The sequence below is a fragment of the Callionymus lyra genome, chromosome 17, assembly GCF_982586985.1.
Source record: "Callionymus lyra chromosome 17, fCalLyr1.hap1.1, whole genome shotgun sequence".
Taxonomy (NCBI): Eukaryota; Metazoa; Chordata; class Actinopteri; order Syngnathiformes; family Callionymidae; genus Callionymus; species Callionymus lyra.
In genome coordinates, this window is record NC_141834.1 from 10,987,500 (window position 1) to 11,008,950 (window position 21,451).

General features: G+C 38.7%; 1 protein-coding gene across 4 annotated transcripts; it reads right to left on the minus strand.

Moving 5' to 3' along the window:
* Positions 1–231: 231 nt before the first annotated feature.
* On the minus strand, positions 232–17,174 carry mag (myelin associated glycoprotein). Of its 4 annotated transcripts, none has more exons than XM_087812131.1 (13): positions 17,042–17,171; positions 12,008–12,065; positions 10,384–10,493; positions 9,355–9,408; positions 8,345–8,713; positions 7,992–8,288; positions 6,934–7,191; positions 6,251–6,511; positions 5,820–6,128; positions 4,020–4,119; positions 3,482–3,578; positions 3,198–3,251; positions 232–2,334 (listed from the first exon to the last, which is right to left on the minus strand). In XM_087812131.1, the coding sequence occupies exons 4-13, from the start codon at positions 9,398–9,400 to the stop codon at positions 2,176–2,178; spliced, it is 1,950 nt and encodes a 649-aa protein (XP_087668257.1). In that variant the 5' UTR covers positions 9,401–9,408; positions 10,384–10,493; positions 12,008–12,065; positions 17,042–17,171; the 3' UTR covers positions 232–2,175. The 4 variants fall into 4 exon arrangements, with proteins under 4 accessions (XP_087668257.1, XP_087668258.1, XP_087668259.1 ...); XM_087812132.1 differs by having other exon boundaries at positions 12,002–12,065; XM_087812133.1 differs by lacking the exon at positions 3,198–3,251 and having other exon boundaries at positions 17,042–17,173.
* Positions 17,175–21,451: the final 4,277 nt, after the last annotated feature.

Consider the following 21,451-nt stretch of genomic DNA (forward strand, 5'->3'; position numbering starts at 1 on the left):
CCCTTCACACACTGAGATAAAAAATTGGCCAATCATTCTACTTGTTCCTCTTTTAAACTCTGGGGGAAAAAAACAAACATATTTTAATCCTATTAGTTGTTCAGATGAAAAGTAAAAATATGACCAGTCCTTAAGTATTTTCAAAAACGTTGTGTACAATGAGATTTGTGGTTAAAATGTTCAAAATAGTCAAAAGCAACACACTTTCATAAGAAAAAATGAACAAAGATCTTGAGGCTTTTTCTTCTGTTTATTCAATGAAATAATGCAAATTGGAACGTGATGGAACATAAAAGTGTCATTGAGTTTGTGCAAGAGTGAAAACAACTCAACGGTATCAACATGATATTGATCAATGCATTATTGATATCATCTAAAGTCAAAGACATTGGTCCAGTTGTGCTTTTAAAAAAAACTCTTTCCATGACTTAAATGAACAAATAACCATATACTTTACACACCGATGAGCCTAATCATAATGACCACCAATCCAAATGACATCCCTATTGTCAATTATTTAATACTTAATACTACACCCACATGTGGTCATAATGTTATAGCAGATCGGTGAAGAACAAGTTTTGCAGATAAACCGTCTGTTTGAGTTCATACGTTCACTCTAATGCACATTAGTTATTATTTAAAATTACAACGTATTCAAGCAGATAAACGTTTAAGTCGACTGGAGGAATTAAATCTTTATTTTGTACTCAGACACGTGACTACCGTCGTAACTCCCATAACCAGCTGTACATTTCACTTCCTTTCCATATATAAAATATTAATAAATATTATCAACACCGTCATGAGAGTTAGGGGATTATTAGTGAGCTGTGAAGTAACATCACAGGTCCATCAAATGTCTTTTGGTGACGGCAACGCTGGTTTGGCAGCATCATTTTCAGTCAAACGCAGAGTTATCTTCACCAGTGATGCAAGAATAAACCATAGAGTGTCGCCCCTTTTTACGCACTATTTGAATAGAAACACACACTCACACAAAAACATTGTCAGGTTTAACACTTCAGTTGCAGTTGCACGCTTGCTCTTTTTTTGTCTTTTTTTTTACAAATCAACCCAGTAGCTCACACATGCTGGAAATGAAATGATGGAACGACCGTAACATTTATTTTCTCCTACAGAGGATGAAATCATTGATGTTTTTGTTGTTCATCAAACGTCTTCAAAAGATGTTTGTGGAAACTGAACCTCACTTTTGCAGAGTAAAACGAATGAAAAGATGCAGATATAAGTGAATTCAAAAAAGGTTGGGATTGTAGGCCCTCAAAGCGGAGCTACATAAGCTCGAACATGTTTGTATTTGGCTCCCCCCAGGGTTAGAATAGTGGAATTGCAATTTCATAAAAACTTGTACACGGCTGCCACAACACACTTTTGCTTACAAAACGAGGAAAAGGCCCTTGGCACTTTTCTGTTTTATTTTTGTGTAAACTTTTTTAATGTCTGTTCAGTGCTTAAGAGTATATGGAAATGACTGCAACGCCGTCTCTAACAAGCTTCGTAGCTAAAGTGGTTGAGTGGCACTATTACAATTAAAGTTAGAGAATTTAACACATTGTAGAACATTTGAAAAAAATAAAAATAATTCAAATGTAATGCTTTAATTGACTCGCTAACTTTAGCTTAGCACGACAAAATCTTTTTGACGAGAAAAAATTAACTTTTTCTCACGATTGATGGAACAGAACAAAACGTCAATGATTTCTCATCAACTTGCTAAGTTGGGATGACTGAAGACGGATAAAAACAAAATAAAAAAATCGGTTTTCCCCGCCCTGACACTTTGACAGGCAGCAGACACAGCAACAATTATCAGACAGATGAAAAGCATGACTGGATGAATCTTGAACGAGTGGGAAACATCAATAAAATAAATAATAAAAAAGCAGGTTAAAATTGCATGAATTAGAAATATTTACAGTTTCTGGTAGCAAAATTCTACATTGTCCGTAGGTCATGTTCTGACCTGAAGAAGTGGCTTTTTCCCAAAAGGTATAGGGCCCTTGACTGAACACAGGGATGTGGACAAGATGAGTAACAACAAGAGAAAGTGGTGAAAACGTTACAATAGATTTTGTGCAGCAGAAGATGAAGCGGGAGAACTGGGTTGCCACTGCGTCTCGCCTAGCCAAGGGATCAGGGAAGGATCGCGATTCATTTGGCTTTGATTTCTGAGTAGTTGCTGCCATCATCCCCCCTCCCGAAGACCCCTTCCCTGGGCCTGGCACCGATAAACTCCAGAGCAGCATAATTCAACTCTTGCCTCTCCAGTCCTGCCAAAGAGCCCACAGGTTGATTATCCCCGTCTTCTCCCTGAAGACAGAAGGACGCATCAGTGCGGAGAATCGATGGCGGCCGACACACGTACATGGTTGACGACGGGCATTGAAATGTTTCTGATCTGGTGCCCATTCTTGATTCTTTGTGGCATCACAACTACAATTCTACACCACAGCTAAAGGTGGTTTAGCAACTGCTCAAGTTAGCTTAAAAGCTAACAGTCCTCGATGGCCTAGGATTTGGAAATTTGCTTGTTAACTTTTGCATTTGCCGCCTGTTCTCTGCTGATCTAATCGATTTTTCAAATTAAATACAATTATGGAGTAAGTCGAAAGAGACAATAAGACGGAATGTCTGCTGTCCATGTGGTCTGACGACCCTTACTGAGAAGCAACAGTACAAACCCCTATTCTAATCGGACTGCAATTTAATAGCCGTTAATAGCTGGTAAAAGAAAAACAAACCTGGTAAGACGTTATCCATTATTTATCCATTTCCAGAGGACATTTCAATGCCAGGAATGTAAGGTGTTATTTGTAGCCGACAAGATGTTTTACCGTTAGAAGCTTCAGTTAGCATTTATGCTAAAGACGGTCATGACGTGTAGGCCAGCTTACAATGAAACCTGGATGCTTGCGACAATAGCTGGGTTTCTATTACCCTTTCTAGAAAAAAAACAAAACGTGCAGAGATAGGAAATAACGTAGCAAGTCATGCAACTAGTTCATTCAGAAAAAAACCTTTGGGGATCATACTTGAGGAAGAAATGCAATAGTTGACTAGCTAGCGAACGTTTGAGTCAAAAGGGAAGAAATATGGATTTATTTCACGAAAACGGTAATGGAAACCCAGTTACAGAGATCGGAACTTTAATAGGGATTCGTTGAGAACCTTACCGTGGTTTCCTCTAGAATGGAGTTAAACTTTGAGCCCAACAGCTCTGTCTTAAGCTGCGTCAAAGTTAGGGGAGAGAAAAACAGACAATGCAGAGAAGCGATGAAAGGAAGAGAAAACAATGTGTTTAAGTGTCAAGGTTGGTGCGTCTGGAATGTTATTGACGAGATTCCCTGAAGCATTTTTTTTTCTTTTTCATTCCCAGAGGTCAAGTAGTGTATGAGCCTCGGTATTTTACACACAATACAATGTGAGAATGACATCATTTCCCCTTATCATGTCTCACCACTTTCTTCCTCAGATTTTGTTTGTCCTTCTTGACTGCGCTGTAGTACAAAGCTGGGTTTTCCAGAACCACGTCGTGCCTAGGGTTGCCATTCTCTCTGAGGATGGAGTCACATGATCAGACTCGGCCTTGATTGCCACGAACGCAGGGCGACACGCCAAGCCTGGGCATCCATTTTAAAACAACATGCTCGGTGTGGTGGTCCGACTGTGGCTGTGGGTGTCGGGGGTTATTTGATGGGTTTAGTTGCTGAGCTCACAATCGCTTTGAAGGGGAGGTTGTCAAAGGGAGGTTGCCGTTTTTGGAGGTCCAAATATAATTGGAGGATGGAAGGTCATGTGGTATTAAAAAGGGTTTTTCTAAGCAGGGTCAGAGAGGGAGATGATGCTTCATAACTTAAGTTAGTTCAGCTCCAAACAGAAGATCTGAAAAATTGGTTTCAATCATCCTTAATGTGCATCGGCGTGTTTTAGAATGGATGGCTCGGCTTAAGTGTTTCCTTGGATTACAACGGTCGCCATTAGTCGCTCATACTCACTTCTTGTTGTTTTGTCCGACATATCTCACTGCGGCGATGATGAAAGCTATGACTGCTACTCCGCCGATCGTTCCTACGATCACAGCCATCATGTATTTTTCTGCACATAAAGGACAAAGTAGTAAGATTAATTTATGACGTTCGGTTGTCTTGGCTTTGTTACTAATATTACTAAGGGAAATGACAAAAAACATACACTTAAACCTATCAGTCCTTACCCAACACAATTCGTACACATCACAAGCACCCTTTTAATCCCATCACACGGCTTGACAGAGGAAATGAAACATATCTTTTTCAACCTTGACTCAAACCCCTGTTTACCATGTAAAAGACGTTCACTGCATTGAGCTCTTACTTTATAAAGTAACGACTTCAAAACATAATCATGATAAGGGACTTTTTTTTTTTCATTTTAAAAGGCCACTCTCTGTGCTTTTAATACCATTCAGCCATTCCTTCTGAGGCAGAAACTGGTGAAGATTGGAGTGGATCCTATTTTTTAAAAACTAGATCCACAACTACCTAAAAGTACGGTCCCAATTTACACAGCAGACTTTGTACACAACACTTTAACATGCCATATACAAAAGTCTCATGATGATACTGCGGTTGTGGCACGTGTGAAGGGAGGGGATGAAGCAGAATACAGGGACTTGGTGGCTGCTTTGGACTGGAACGAGAGAAATGGTCTGATCCTTAACACGCCCAAGACCAAGGAGATGATCATTGACTATCGCAGGAGTCCCTCTCATCAGCCAGCAACAGTAAATAGACAGGTCATTGTGGTCTAGCCGTACAAGTACCTTGGAGTCTATCTGGATCACAGACTGGAATGGTCAGCCCAGGCTCAGGCAAATGTGGCCGATGTACAGGAAGGGTCAGACTCTTCTCCCTGAGGAGGCCGAGGTTTTTTTGATGTAAGCAGTCAAATGGTGCACCATTTCCATCAGTTTGTCTTAGCTAGTGCAGTGTTCTTTGGGGTTGTGTGTCGGGGCGGAGGCAGGACCTAGAGAGACAGTAACCGGCTAGACAGGCTGATCAGGAAATGTGAGTCTGTAATGGGTAAAAATGTGGACAGAGCTGGAGAAAAGGGTGAAGGCTCTTATGCAGGTCAACCCTCGACACCCTCTGCATGACACTATGGCTGCTCAGAAGAGTAACCGCAGCAACAGGCTCCTCTCCATGCACTGCAGAATGGAACGTTTTAGCCATCCTTTGTTCCTCTTGCCAAAAGATGTTACAACAGATCTTTCTCATATGCGTGACATGCACTTTTACTTTTTGTTGGCAACTTTTTGAATTATGTATTTTTGTATGTTTATATGTATTTATTGTACTTATGTATGATTGCTTTACATGTATTTATGGATGCTTGTATGGATGCATGTGTTATTGCTGGTGGATAAAAAGAATGTATCCTCTGGGGAATCAATATAGGATCCATCTACTGTAAACATGGAGCTTGATATACAATAAACCAAGAAGAAGATCCAAAATCCACCCAAGACAATCATTTTTGCCATGAAAAACGGGGGAAAGAGATTTTTTTCCGTACATTTTTGAACAGATTGCCTGAAACATTGTTCATCTGAGTGCCACAGATGATGGAACAAACAAGGAAACATCATCTTCAAAACCAAATCCTGCTTTCACAGAACTGCAAACTCAGATACTTTTTTTTAAGAGAATCAATTTGCAGAAAATAAGTGTTCTTTTAATTCCCCTATTGACCGTCAACCCCAGCATCGTCTTGAGGCCTCACAGATGTGAACAATGAATGACTAAAAAAACACTTACTCTCCTGCTGGAGCTCCATAGGGACACTCTGTCTTCCATACGCATTAGAAATGCTGCAGTGGACGTTGACCGCGGGTCCGCCGTTATTGACTCGCTCCCCCTTCTCCCGTAGTTTGATCATGCCCGTGGACGTGTGTCCGTCCGTGTGCGTGTAGAAGCTGTAGCGGTTGTCCGTCTCGTTGATGGTGACGTTGAGGTCCGGGAGGTAGAACTCGACGGTGGGTTCAGGGTTTCCCATAGCGACGCAGACACACTGGACACCTTCTCTCACCACCGTACACTTGGACTCGTCGAGGAGAACCGGAGCATCTGTGAGATATGAACGAACTTTAAAGTGTCTTCAGATAACTCTGGTATGACTTGGCTCTTTAGATAAACGTATCTTCAGAGTCGACGTCGACTTATTCCGAAATGTCTAGGGAAGAACTCACACTCCACGGTGATGTTCAGAGAGCTGCTGGCTCGGCCGTGTTCGTTTTCAGCCAGGCAGCGGTAAACTCCATCCCCCTGCGGTTTGATGTCTTCGATGGTCAGCACCGACAGCTCGTCCGCGGTGATGGTTCCCACCAACTCGCCGTCTTTCAGCCAGGTGAGGGTTGGTGCCGGGCTGCCCCGAGTGCTGCAGTGAAGGTACAGCGACGAGCCCTCCTGGACGACCATGGACTCGTTGACGGTGGGTTCACGTGGAGGGTCTGCAATGAAGTCAGGTATGTAGGGTTGATAAATGCTGGTTTTAGATTTTCAAAATAAAAATAAAAAAGTATAATGGTTGATGATAATGTTGCATAAATGCAGGTCTAGGATTGTTAACAGTGATTTACTTTAGTCAGTACGTATTTTTAAAATAAATATAGTTCAATATAACTTACAATGCAGCTTAAGATCAAATTAAATAAACATTCATCACAAAAAAGGATAGCTGGGATTTTAAACCCGGATAATACGTTTAATTCCATCCAATATCTTCTGAGTTGTCATATAAAGCAACCCTAAAACAACGTTAAAAGAGCTATAAGAAAGAATTCCGTTGCAGAAGTCACAGTCATAAACAATACAAGTAAGAATAAAGTAGCAAACTATATTGGATTACTTCACTCTTTTTAAAGAGACTCACATTTGACAGCGAGAAAGACTGATGCGTTCATGACGCCGTACAGGTTGTCGGCCACGCAAGTATAAAGTCCTTCGTTGGCTGGCGTGGCATCATCCAGAGTGAGAGTGAGGTTGGCCGCTGTGTCCCAAAGTAACTCCTCTTCTCCGAACATCCAGAGGATCTTGGAAACGGGGTTACTGTCCACCTCACAGTGCAGAGTCACGGAGCCGCCCTCCATCACCTCTGAGGAGACGTTCACCCAAACTGAGCGAGGAGGGTCTGGAGAGAAGACCACGGTAAGAACCTTTTCTAGATGTTTCTATGCATAAAACACTTGGACATTTATTTAGTTTTTTGTTCAAAGATGATCATCAAATATGTATTTTATAATTTAAATTATGCAATAATATAGTTGTTAATTACACAATGTTACAAAAATGAAATGTAATAAATGAAGGTCCTGGATTGTTGTTTTGAAATCTCACCGACTCAATGACATTTTCTTTTCTAAATAAGTGTTTTATTTCACCAAGAAAACCAAATATGTTACCGTCTATTGATGACGATTTTTTTTTTGTAAGTATTTTTCAATCTTTAAAAAATGTTAATTAAAAAAAGAAAATAGTTGTTAGTTAGTTATTAAATCCAGATTTTATTTAACCAAGCTCATGTTAATTATTTTGAACCTAAGTCCAATATTATGTAATAATAAAATAATAACACATCTGTATGCTTTTAATGAAAATATGCTGGCATTTATTATTAAAAAAAATAGTTTAAATTTCCTCAAAGAATGAGTGTGTAATTACCATATTATTATTTTTATTAAATAATCTTTGTATTCTTTGAAGCCTTAATTTACTTTTCATGATCAACACACATTTATTTTTCGTCAAACTATTTCATTCCTCTTGATTCCATTTATATTGTTCAGCTTCAACTTTTTAGTGTCAAGTAATTACTTTATTTTTTAAGCATTATTAATCCACCTTCTTAAAAAGCCTCCATGTATCTAATACCCTAATTTCCATGTCTGCTGTAATTCACTTTAACTACTTTGGCTCCGTTGTAATACTCACACTTGATGTCCAGAGTGATGAGTCTCTCATAAACCTGGGAGGTGTTTTGGAAGAAGACCCTGCACCCCAGCAGCTGTCCGTTGTGCATCGGCCTGGGGGTGAAGGTCAGCGTGTTAGAGAGCACGGCTGTGTTTCCTTCTTCGACGTAGTCGCTGCTAAACTCCGGGTCAGGCAGGTAGTCTGTGTACATCCACTGGATCTCCGGGGTCATGTCGGGACAGTTGTCTGGAGCGTAACAAGTCAACTCCAGACTCTCGTCGCTCACTATCTCCTCGGGAACGTCGATGTTGGGTTGTTCTGAGGACAATAATCATGAATATGTGCTTGGGTTGGATGTGGTGGGAAGCTCTTACCGAGGACTTTGAGCTCAGCGAAGTCGGGGAAGGTGTACATGTTCGCTCCTCCGAGGTCGGCGCGGAAGTAATACCTCCCGGAGTGCTCGGCGCCGATGTTATTGATGAGCAGAGTGCAGTTCCTCTGGTGCAGGTCGCCCAGGAGTTTGGTGCGACCCTTGTAGCTCTCGTGCACGACGTCCGTCCGCGTTTTGAAGACTACAGGGGGGAACAGTTGAGGGTACGGCTGGCCGAAATACCACAGTCCATGGATGCCGCGGTACGGCCTGATCCCGGACGGGTACATGAAGGTGCACGGGATGACTACACAAGAGTTGGTCATTGCCGAGATGTCCCGAGGTACCCAGACGTGCCACTGGGAGCCGACATCTGAGATTAAAGCACGATGATTGATGAGAATTGACGTTAATTGACTGATCATCCATTACATTATGACTGCCAAAAGGTCATGGGCTACTTTAATCCAGTCAATCAGTAGGATCCCTTATAAGACAACAACATGTTGACAAGGAAAAGCTACATAAAATAACAGAAAGTCTGTCCACAGACATGTAAAGAAGCCCCTTTGCAGAAAGCTATATTCTCCTTCAAGCCTCTGTCCCAGTACAGAAATTATGTAATTTTCCGAGACCTTGTACCAAAAATATGGACATACATTCAGAACGAAAGGAAAAAAAAGTAACAACAAACTAAGATGGAATTCTGGACTAGCGGTCTGAGAGAGTAGGTGGAAGGGCCTGAGAAGACAGATCTGCAGCCAGACTGATTGGAAAGTCTAGAAGAGCTTTATTTATTGATAAAAAAAACATTTAAGTGTCAATCAATTATCCTGTGTTTCAGATATTCTGGTCCCTTACGATAAAAAAAGATCTGCATTGACAATCAAGTCTTTAGATACAAGTAGAAAATAGGCCAAAAGAATTAAGCGTTTTGGACGTAATGATATTGTATTTGTTGAAATACACATATTTTAAAAATAATATAAAATAAAGGCTTGAAATAAACTGTACCTTTAAGGATCATCAGCAGTGGGAAAAGTATCGTCAACCTCAACATGGTTGCCGCTGAGAAGGAAAAAAGTCATATTTGTTAAAAAGCTTCCCAAACCAGACAAAGAGACAAGACATGCCTCTTGACATACGATACAATGAAAATAACACAGCCTACAATCAAATAAGTTAAAGCAACTTACATGATTAAAAACAATTTGTTTGCTCGTGTCAATTATTTTTTTGTTTTAAAAGCCACCGAAGAGGTTGGCTCTTCAAAAATGTTGAATAAATAATGAAATATTTTGTCACCAGATTGACAAGTGCTTATTTATTTTGGCGATTAGATTGTACTCTGTGTGTGGTTAAGTTATGTCATCCATTTTTTGCTAGATTTTACCCGAGCTGGGTGAACAAGCAGCACAAGTGACTAAGTTAAGAGACTTTCTAACACTTCTAGTGACACAATTGTGGGACATTTTCTTTTAAACTAAACATAATAAAAATACATTCAAGTATGAAATTCTCTGAGCTGGCTGAAGAGAAGTTACTTTGAAATTCAGGTCATGGGTTTAAACAGGAGAAAATAGTTTATTCGATTGTATTAAATTGCTTTTTTCCGCCCCAAGAACAGAGTCAAATGTCAGCAGATGAATTTGAAGTTTGTCTGGATATGTGAACGGGAAAAGAGTAATTTTAGCTAGCTCTGTTTATTAGCTGATGTTAGCTAGTGCTATATTGACCGCGGCGGGGATTCTGTTACTTTATTTTTACTTTCGCGCTAATATATTTACTCATGATATAATTAAATTAGATTAAAGAGCATTGGGCCAGTTTAAATAAAGAGTTTATATTTAAAGAAATAGAAAACTTGTCAAAAGATTTTGTCATACTAGCTAACTAACATTAGCTAATAAACAAACAAAGAATAGATTGGTAATATATATTAAATTGACCTTTATTTATGCATTTAAAACTGTAAATTAGCATTCACAGAGAATATCTTGAATTTGAAAAGCTGACGTTTGACTTTAAGCACAGTTTAAATACCTTAATATTTTCACTGAGACAAACAGGAAGTAGCACTACAGGAAAAACACTGATCAGCAGCTTCTCTGAGGGTGTTCACTCACACCCTGACACCTCCACAAGCCTCTTCTCTGTTGGAGAAAGAAGAAAACTGCTGGTGAGATCGGCGTCATCTTATGATGTCATCACTAGCAGCCCACTCTCTCACACACACACACACACCCACAGCAAATGGCAGAAGCAGTGACACGTCATAGCACCTGTTGTTGTCGCTCAGTCACTGAATGAAGGACGCTCAGTGTTGGCGAACATCTGACACCGAGCCAGACTCAACTCACACATGCCATCATCTCCAGTGAATTTATGACGCATCGTGGACTTTGATCTTATCGCACGTTAAATGATCAAGGGTTATTGGGATTTAGTTTTAGTTTGCAACTCAAATGTAAACAATCTTGATGAAATAGCTTCAAATAAGTGATGGTTGAATATAGAACAAATATAAGAACGTGATTCCCTTAATGGTTTGATGTGATTAAATTAAAATAAAAAGCTAATATCTGTGCAGGAAAAAGATGGGAAACAGGGTTAGGAGCGTCACGATGCAGCAGCCGGTGTGTACAGATGGCGAGTCTGAGTGTGGATTGTGCATTTGAGCTTCATGATTAACACGTCCCAACATCCCCCGGAGAATATGGAGCCAATTTTAGCCTCGATTGTCGAGAGAGGGATTTTCTTTTCTTTTTTAAGTCCTCAGATTGCATAAAATGTCTGTCATTTCTGGTTAAGGCTAATATTTTATAAGAAACGGTAGGGGGTTTGATCAAATATGGAGAAAAGTTATTGTAATGGAAAGAGTCAGTGATTCCTAAACCTTTTATTTAATACCTGGACTTACATTATACTTGGGCAAAGTGTGACCTGGGAGCCACATGCATTAAATGTATTTATATTCTTTTTTTTCTTGTTCTTTTTAAATATAAATCAGTTTTTTATTATAAGTATAGGAATTAATTTAAAACAGAATATATATATATATATAAAATCTAATAATCTATTATCTAAAAAAGTTCTAAAATCTGTACTAGCGGCTTTTGATATTGGGTTTTTTTGTTGTTGTTTTTTTCTTTTTGTTATTGAAGTATGGATCTTTCTTTGGCGGTCAAAGTGGATATCGTGGCCCCTAAAGAAAGACCCTTGTCTTTCAGTACGTGCATCAAACGTAACTCAAAATCAAAGGAGATTAATTGCTTAAGTAATTTGATATGGTGACCTAAAACATACCAGTGTTAACGATAAGGAGCATATAATATATATTCATATTGTAAGGAAATGAAAACTTAACTGTAATTTATTATATATGTTCCTTATCTTATCTTAACAATGATGTAAGAAAATAGTACTCATTGTTTTTGGCCCCTTGACCTCGACTGCTCAAATGTCTTGACCCCTTCTCTGTCTTCAAGGATCAAAGTCGGACCAAGATACGAAAAGGAAGAGATGAGGGACACCCTGGAAAAGTCTGACTGTCGGCCTGAAGATGGTACTTCAGGGAGTATTGCCGGGGGCAGGACCGCCTCGTCTCCAACAAGGGCCTCATTGAGGGGAACAGATAAAGAGTCACAGAACACACTCTTACACTTGCCTCATACCAGCCTCAGCACCAACTCTCTCTCAGCGGGTTCGATTCCTGGATGCCGCTGCTGAAGACAAATAAAACTGATGTGAGATATGAACATGAGGGCCAGTCATTCTGAAGCAGGGTTAACATGTGGGCAGTGGGTTGGTTGGCATTTTAGGATCAGCCCACTCAGCATTCCCGTTTCTGCTTCAGTACCTATCGAGTCGGGCTTCATGGTGATCCGTGGCATAAACATAAAAATGGTTTAAATTCTAGTGTTTTGATGCTCCAGCTGTCCAGGAGGCAAGGGAAGAATCTGTGCAGCAGATCCTCGATGACTCAGCGCCGACATACGGAGTGTAGGTGGAACCCAGTGACTCGTGAAATGTAAATGAAACTTTTAATGTTTGATCCACTTGAAGTGTAAAAATCACGATCAGAGCAAACATTTTTCCATGTGTGGTTACACGTCCGTGGGCGACACTCGGATTACATTTACAGTCCACGACACAAAGAACCGCTTGTCCCCGCGATGACGACCTTTTTTTTTCTGCCTCATTGTATCGTCGAGGGGTGAGTCAGTGTCGACGGTGATGTATAAGCATGGATGGCGTGTGTCGGGCGAGGGTGAGGGAATTCCTTTGTCAACGCAAACAATTGCAAGAAAGCAGACGTTCATCAGATGACTCATAAATGAAAACATGTATTTTCCTAGAGAGTCAGGATTGAAGCATAACTTTGTTGACTAAACTTAAGTAAAACTCACAAAATAATCCCTAAAAATCTATTGTTGAAAGTTGTGCTAAATGCTAGTGATGGACTGACGAAGCATTGTCCTTCATTTTACAGCCCACTAGATGGTGCTCTTTACAGTATAGTCTTTACTACTGTTACTGTATTTAAACGATTCAAATTAGTGTCACTGACATTCAATTCATTAATAATATTACTATAGATTTTTAAAACGTGTTTTCCTTGTTCTTAAAATACAAAAAAAGATGCAAAAGTCATATACTAAATATAGACAAATTAGTTGTTTAGTTGTAGAAGCTTTAAGTAGTGATGGTCTGATGAAGCTTCATGAAGCAGTGTCATACATTTCAGAGTCCACTAGATGGCGTTAAACAATTGTTCTTATGAAACATCACATCATTTTTAAACTGATGGCACCACCTAGTGACCGCTGAACAACATGACACTGCTTCATGAAGCTTTATCAGCCCATCACTAACTTTAAGGGACTTTTCCTAATTGTTTCTGTGAAAAGTTGTAACGAAAAAGAGGAAAAATATTAATGGAAAATTCTTATCGAACGTTAACATTATGAAGATTTACCAATGTGGACACTTTCCAAACCAATGATGTAACAAATCCTTCAAAAAATCCAGATGGAAATTTGAAAAATCTTTACGGTTTGTATCTTAAATTGATTATAATAAAAAAAAAGAGAAAAATAAGCTTTAAAACATAAAATCTATAAAATGATATAATAATTTAAATCACAAAAACATCTTAATTTGTGTTTTGTTTTTTTTAATTATAGATCACAATTCTCAAGCATCATTGTCTGGTTCAATCCCAACTCCGGTTATGTGTATTTGAATTATTGTGAATTATTTTATTATAATTAGTGTCCACAATAGTAACTTGGATCTGGATATTGTGTCCCTGAGCAAGACCCTATAACCCCTTAAATAGTCTTGATGGTGAGTTGCGTCGCAGCCTACTGCCATCAGTATGCGTGTTGTGAAACAGTTGACCTAGAGCTTTGAGTACTGGACAATCAGACAAATGGAAATTATATCCTTATTCTTCAACTCCTTTTAAAAACAATTATCAGTGAGACCATCAGACTCTACGGTAAATGTCTTACATAGAAGCTGTTTTTTATTTGCTTTAGAGATTGAAAGTGTTTCCCCTTCTGGCTTGTTGTTGTTAAAGTGCACAAAAATGAAATATCACAGTAATTATTGAGTAAAAAAGCATATACTCATATACTCTTGCTTATTGAATGTTTACATTTTATAGTAGTAGTATTGGATACGTCACTACACTAATATATAAATATATACATAAAATGATACTCATATTGTTTGTATTTTTTGTTGCAATTAAACTTCTGGTCACTAGATATCATTATGTCCTTCGCAGATAAAGTAACAATGAAATCCAACAAGATCCCAGTAGTTACTGAGGACGAGAGGATACAGTGGAATCAAGCTGATGTTTGGGCATATTTTGGTTTCAAAACAAATGAAAGCAGTTACGACTTTGTTTAGAGTCACGTGGTCTGTAAATTCTGCAACACCAGAGTCAAGTACTGGACAATACTATAAATATATCCTTGTTACTACAGTGTCACTATATATTGTATCATCTGATTCTTACCAATGTGTGCCCCTCATACAGTATCTACAAAACTGTCCTAAACATGAAGTATCATTTTAAATGTAATGCTGTCATTTGTTTCTTGGAAAGTCGATACGTTGTTATTATCTCTGTGTTTCTTATCCTTCACAAAACTCTCCTTTGAATTTTTTTGCCTTTCAACATTCGTTTTACAATCATTTGAAAGCTGTGTATTATTGTTGACATCATTTCTGTTCCTTTTCTTATCTTAACCCTTGTTGGGTTAAACACTGGTAACTTCATGGGCCATCATACCAACATGAACATGAATCTATTTAGATCTTGAGCCAACGATCCGATGGGCCACATTAAATGAGTTGTAGGGGCAGACACGTGTGGTATGGATTAAAATAAATGTAGGACTATAATAATAGTTTATTTGAATTTAAAAAAATAATGTTATAATGCTAAAAATGCATCGTTGTTATGACTCACTTTGGCTCTCCACAGTCAAGCATTGTTGGGTTTTAAGGGGAGAAATCTCCATCTGTGTTTGAACAAAAGAGCTGAAGATCACCACACTGATGCCCCGGAGACATGAATAAGCAGCCGTGCACGTCAGCGGAACAGTCGCCAACACAACCCCTGGGTGTGGGCAGCGGCGACCTTCCGACCCCACTCACATCGCCCTCTTGTCGATGCAATGTTTCGAGAGCGGGACGACTGAGAGGAATAACAATATAATCCCAGCGACAGTTGTGCAAACAGCTCTTCTGCGGTAATTACACCACGGTATCCACAAGTCATCGTAGCCTCACGCTCGGGGGGGGGGGGGGGGGACGCCATCCAACTATCACAGATGCGCCACCGGGTCATGACACCTTTCATGAGTCATTTTTTTTACACCGGCAGAAACGTTCACACAACATCAAGAGCCGCACAAACATCCATCCAGAGGAAAGTTTACATTGTGTGGAGTCTCTGTGCACGAGCCTTCGCTCGGGACAGAACGGCGGGGGAAAAGAAAGGAGAGCTTGTGTGCAGAACACTGGCTATTGTTCAAGGGGAGAAGCTGGAGGAATTTTTTTTTTTTCCGGAACAGACCCGCTCACAGCTTGTACTTTGCAGCGTGCCGGTGACACACGTTGGACCGGCGGGAAAAAAAAAGCCCTGACGAAAATACTCAAAAGCAGCAGATGGTCTTGAAGCAAGACTGCATCCCACTCGCTCACGTGCACACTCGCAACCAGCCGATACTAAATGACAATAATGAACCATTAGGCTTGAAGCTCGGCTCAACTGTCCGGGTTTGAGTTGATCAGAGAGAAGTGTTTGATTTCTAATAATATCATGTTTACGACACGCAGCTGTCGGTTTGAGAAAAACGAGTGGGCTTAACGTCTCTGGCTCGAGATCAGAACTTTGGCTGTTTTTTATATACGTTATTTCTTTTCGCTGTTTTCTCTGAGAGGAGGGTGACAGGTGGAATGAATGATGGTCAGCGGGCCACATGTGGACGTGTAATAGCCTCTGTCCGGGCCCCAAAAGCAATTCATAAAAAATATTTATATACCGTATGTATTAAAGTTAGATGGCGGTGTCTGCGCTATTTTGAATTGTATTGAACAACATTTCATTATTTTTTTAAACGATGGCGCCACCTACTGACCTCTAAACGACATGGCACTGCTTCATGAAGCTTCATTAGCCCATCACTATTTTTTTTTTGCACTTTTTTAAATTCATTAAAAATATAAAATTCTTCAACAAAAAGAAAAACATATTTAAATAAATCTCTTGTTACTTTTTGTGTCTATTTGGCAAAAAGGAATCTCATTGATTTACTAATTTTGTTCTACTTTTATACTCAAAGTCTAATTTATTTTCTATTATGTCTTGAATTAACATCTTTTAGTTTTTGTCTCGATAAGATTTTCTTGTCAGCTTCATTTTCCAAGAGTGTAAATCCTTTTTTTCTTTCGTTATGAAATCGTTTCTTATATCCAGACAGAAAAGATACATTTGTATGACAAAGGCTTATCTTAAATTAATAAACAAATTAAACTAGTTATAATTCTGTATTAAAGGTCTAATAAACAAGAAAAATAAATAAATAAGATGAAAAAACTGTTGCCTACATCAATTACCACCTTCTCTATATAAATAAAATATTTACCTTTTTTTAATGTATTTATTCAAGTCTCTTAACTGAACTTAAAAAGAATCAATGCATTAAAGGATGGACCAAAAAGAACAATGAATAAATGTCAAGTTTAGAATGCCAACTTTATTTTTAAAGTAACAATAATTATTTTGCTCATTATTTGATCAAAATATTTCCGTTATGTAATTTATTTTCCTTTGATCGTTTCCTAGAAGACTGAAGCATATAGTGAGTATAAACGCTATTAATAAGTTTCAATCCGAAGACCCTAAAGTGCGTTAGAATATGTGGAAATATTGAGATTTTGTTCTCCACAGCAGATAAATAAACTAATATTTGAATTCCGTGATTTCTACCTGGCAACCTCCGAGACTCTGGCGATCCTCCTCACAGCGAGCAGATGGTGAGCCACAGGACTTCTCTCCGTTAACACAACATGCCTCCAGCATCGACCGTAAAATGAAGCATCAAAACTAAAACCGAGACTTTAGCTACGATTTTCAAACTATCGCCACTTGAGATGAAAAAATATGGAAAAAACAAACCTTGCGTAAACGAATGTCCAAGAGCTCCTATAGGAGAAGTGTCCACTGACCTTCGTCTGGGCCGTCACCAGCACCACCTCTCACCACTTTCAGTACCAAGCCCCAGCGGTGGAGAATTCACTGCCCCCCCCCTTCCCCCCCCCAGCGCCCCCCCGCCCACCACCACCACCATCACGACCATCAGCGGCACAAGCAGCACCAACACCCCTCCCAGCATGAAAATCAGTTCTTCAGTGTAGCATCATTGTTCGACGGCTTCGCCCCGAAGCTTGACCATTCATAAATACACGGGGGGCCACAAAGAGCCGCACTGTTCCAGCTCGCCCCAACAAATATGCCCATGTCTTTGTGCCACGCAGGCCTCTCTAGTAATCAGTTCACGCTGCAGCATATTTGATCCCTGCGGGCTGACGGTGTCCAGATATGTTGGAAGACAAGTTCAAGTCCTGCTTATGATGATTTGTTATAGCAGAGATTTTTTCTCGTATCACGTTGAAAATGAGTCTCTTTTAAACCAAGAGTCATGGATGTAAATGTGTATTGGCACCGTCTCGGTTTTTCTATGTAAGTAAGTAAGTAATTTGTACTTGTATATCGCTTTTACAGACCAGGGTCACAAAGCGCTTAAACAATCAAAACAATATTAAATAAAGTATATACTTTAAAGGTCAAGATAACACAGGAGTTCCAGAAAATCAAGTATGTACAACTCTTGATTTAAAAGTGAATTTCCAAAGTATTCCTTGAAATTAGCCAGGAATATTTTCACTTTTAATACACATGTTACGGTTATGTCTGGCAAGCATGTGTCCTGAAGCCTCTTACTAGTGAAGTGTAATTAAATAATAGTAAAGAAGACATTATTATTTAAATAGTCATTTTAATATTAAAAAAAAAGGGCAAAGTAGTCAAGCTCATCCTTTTCCTAGTTTATACTAAGAGAAAATATTCCATATAGGGTTTAAGAAAACTGAACGTAAACCAAACATGTGACGGAAGCGTCAGAGAACGGATACAAGATTTTGTACAGAACAAACTGCAAGAAATACTCAATTAAAACCAATAAATTACCTTTAATGCCACCAAACCTTGAGCAAAAAGTAAAGCCTTTAAACCAAAGCTAGGTCTGTTGTATTCTCTTCCATACTCTCCAACGATTGGTCAGCACTTACATCCAGTACATAAAGGGTTAAGTCTGGAAGAATAAACTCCGCTTTTTTCACTTTCTTTTCACTCTAGCAACGTCCAAGACACCGTTTCTAAATCAAGCAGATCAGATCCAAGAACAATAAATAAACTGTATATATTTTATGCTTTTATTCATCTTGTTTTTTTGTGTGTGTGTGCTGCATTTTATCCTTGTTAAATCTTAATTCAAGATTTATTATTGATCTTATCCTGATTTACTGTAGGACTTCTCTAGCTCAGACCTGTGGTGGCGTCAGACTGCAGACTCTGGTTAGTGAATAGGTTTGGTACGGGACACTGGGTTTTCATTCACTGTGGAAGTGCGCGAAATCTAAACAATGCAATAAATCTGAATTCAGTCCAGTTATAACGCTCTCATTGAGATGTTTTTCAAATTGTTTGATGCTCAAATATATTGCAAAGGCTTTATTTTAGCATCATATTGTATAAAATAGTCAACAAAACAGAACAAAAACAAGTTAATCTTTCTTTAGTGTCTAACAGGATAAAATTATGCATATATTTTAGATTTTTTTTAATGAAAAACTAGAAAATCCAGCCATTGTTAGCTTTCTCGTTCTTTCATTCTAAACTGTACAAATAAAAACAAAAACCATGATGAGCATAAGCCTGGATACTGTCAAGTCAAATCCATATTATCGTTAGCATTAGTTGGTTTTACAAATGTTTTTACTTCAGAATCACAGTTGAAGATCATTGGTGCACAAGTTTTCCATCAATCAATGAAGTCAGAGCCGTGGGTGTGTATCCCAACTTTGATCTACAATGGCACAGAAGCGCAAATATTTGCAAATTTTTCCGTCAGGAAATTGTCATTTTTGTTACAAATAAATTCGAAAATTGTTTCATGATTTTTTTTTTTTCATTTGTTTCAGGCAATAATCAATTTGTATGTGAATTTGAAGAATTGTTTCCGCGTTTTTTAATTTTTTTCAGGGAAATATAAATTTGTTTCTGAGATTTTAAACTTGTTTCAGTAAATTAGAATTTTGAATTAGTTTCAGGGAATGTTAATTTCTGGGTTTATAAATGTGTTTCCAAGTTTTTAAATTTGTTTCAGGAAAATATAAATTTGTTTCAGAAAACTAAAATTTTGTTTCAGAGTTTGAAAATGTAATTCGGCAAATAGTTTATAAAACAGTTTATAAATTCGTTTTGAGTTTGACATTGAATTAATTTGTTTCAGTACATTTAAATTTTGTTTCCAAGTTTGTTTGTTTCCTGAAATTTTAGTTTTTTTTTCAGGAAAATGTAATTTTGTACGTTGTTTTGTAATTCTGGGCCAACATACCAACCAGAAGAAGAAATGATGCACTGAACGATCCAACAATATGTATGTACGACTCCTCAGCTTATATTAACAACAAATAAAATCTCACGTAATCACATTTCAAGAACCAAATCTAAACAGATTCCAAGTGCAATCCTATGAATCGCTGTAAACTCTAGTTGTGATTCTTTCTCCAAATGTCTTAATCATTTTTTTTTTTTTTTAAAGCCTGGGAGAGTGGGGTCCTCACGTGTCCACATGGTGCCCAGTATTTGTCAGGACACTCCAGCACTCGGGAGCACACCTCCTCCCTCCTGCAACACAGCGGCCATTGTTCCCCGAGGCCTTCAGGGACACAAGAGTCCAGCCTGAGCCTGACACCGCACAACACTGGGAAGTCGATGTGCTCAGATAATTGTCTTTTAATCACAACAATCCTCTTTTTCTCTGCACTCGCTCGTTTGTCTCCGTCTGTTGCTTCACGCCCTTTCTCTCCGGGGGGGGATTCTTGTTACTTCGACTTCAAAAAGACACTCCGAGTTTGGTGGGTTGCCTGAGAGTCCTGAGCCCTAGAAACAGGCCGGCGAAGCTTCGCGAAACAGTGTGCGTATTTCCGAGCTCAGTAGGAGGCGCCGTTGGCTCAAACACGACGTAAGGATTTGTTGTAAAACGTGAAAATAGTGCCATCTACTGGTAAATTAAGGACGAAGCTTCGTGAAGCTTTATTTTGAAGACAGAGAAAAACACTTCAGAAAGTAAAGGTTGCCTCCTTTTTTTACAGTTTAAAAGTTTTACCAGGCACTTTTGGGTAGAACAGTCTTGACATTGGTACAATTTTCTGACTGAAAAAGTTTTTAGTGACTCAACGGCGTTTCATGACACCACTATTCCATACGAGTTAAAACCGTTAAAACCAATTAAGTTTTTGGTTATTAAACCTTTTCATGTTTTTCCTCACATTAGCTTCACGCTAGTCAAGACATTCTTATCATTCCAGTCCAGGACGTTGGCTAGAAGGATAAACATCTTGTAATTGGAACAACAATATCTGAAAAATTGTGTTAGGATAAAAATAAAACAAAAAGACAATCTCATCCGTTGCACCTAACTAGCTTAAAACCAACATGATGATGCTAACTAGCATCTGAGCTCAAGTGGCAGTAGTTATTAAAAAAAGTAAACCTTTAAAAACTTGCTATTTGAACAATTTCTTGCTCCAATTAATCTAAGAAAATATAGGAATGGAAACCGTGGAGTTTAAACTAGTTCCCTGTTGTTATTAGCTAATGCTAGCTAGCTTGGTTTGCCAAAGCAAGTGAACAAGATGAACCCCGTCTAGTAACTTTCCCATTTTTTTTTCAAACACACTCTTTTTGTCCAAGTTAATTTCCCTTTCTGACTAGAATAAAACATTAACAAAAAAAAAAAAACTTGTTTAAAAGCTAAGGAAAGTGAAAGGTAGCTTGAAACTTTCAAAAAAATTGGCCTTTGCTGACATTAGGAAAAAATGTCGTAGCTTCACTTTTTTTCCCACCAAAACAAAGAACGGTCAGAGACCAGAGTGAGAGGAAGATTCTGGGAATTGTTCAGAACTATTGACAGAAAACTGATGAAAAGATGATGCTTTATTCTTCAGACTTTTTCCACTGGAAAGAACGTCATGTTCCAGACAATAATGATCGGTATGGATCATTATTTCTCTACTCAAAATGTCAAACGTCAGAACTATGAAAAAAGACATTGTGTCTTGAAAGTCCATAGAAGAATTGGGTCGGATCTCAAAGGCTAGTGGAGGGTCTGGATTTAATCCCTATAGGTGTTGGTTAAATCTCCCATTTGGCCTCAATTCAAGTATCAATGGACTTCAGAACATTTCTGATATATGGATCAACAAAGTAAGAATAAAAAATGCATGGATAGGTATAAAATAA

Excerpts from the sequence above, each read along its gene's own strand:
- mag (XM_087812131.1), bottom strand. The coding sequence starts at position 9,400 with ATGTTGAGGTTGACGATACTTTTCCCACTGCTGATGATCCTTAAAG. Across the intron at positions 8,714-9,354 it reads ACTGCTGATGATCCTTAAAG|ATGTCGGCTCCCAGTGGCAC; the intron begins GTACAGTTTATT and ends CTTTAATCTCAG. Across the intron at positions 6,512-6,933 it reads AGTCTTTCTCGCTGTCAAAT|ACCCTCCACGTGAACCCACC; the intron begins GTGAGTCTCTTT and ends ACTTCATTGCAG.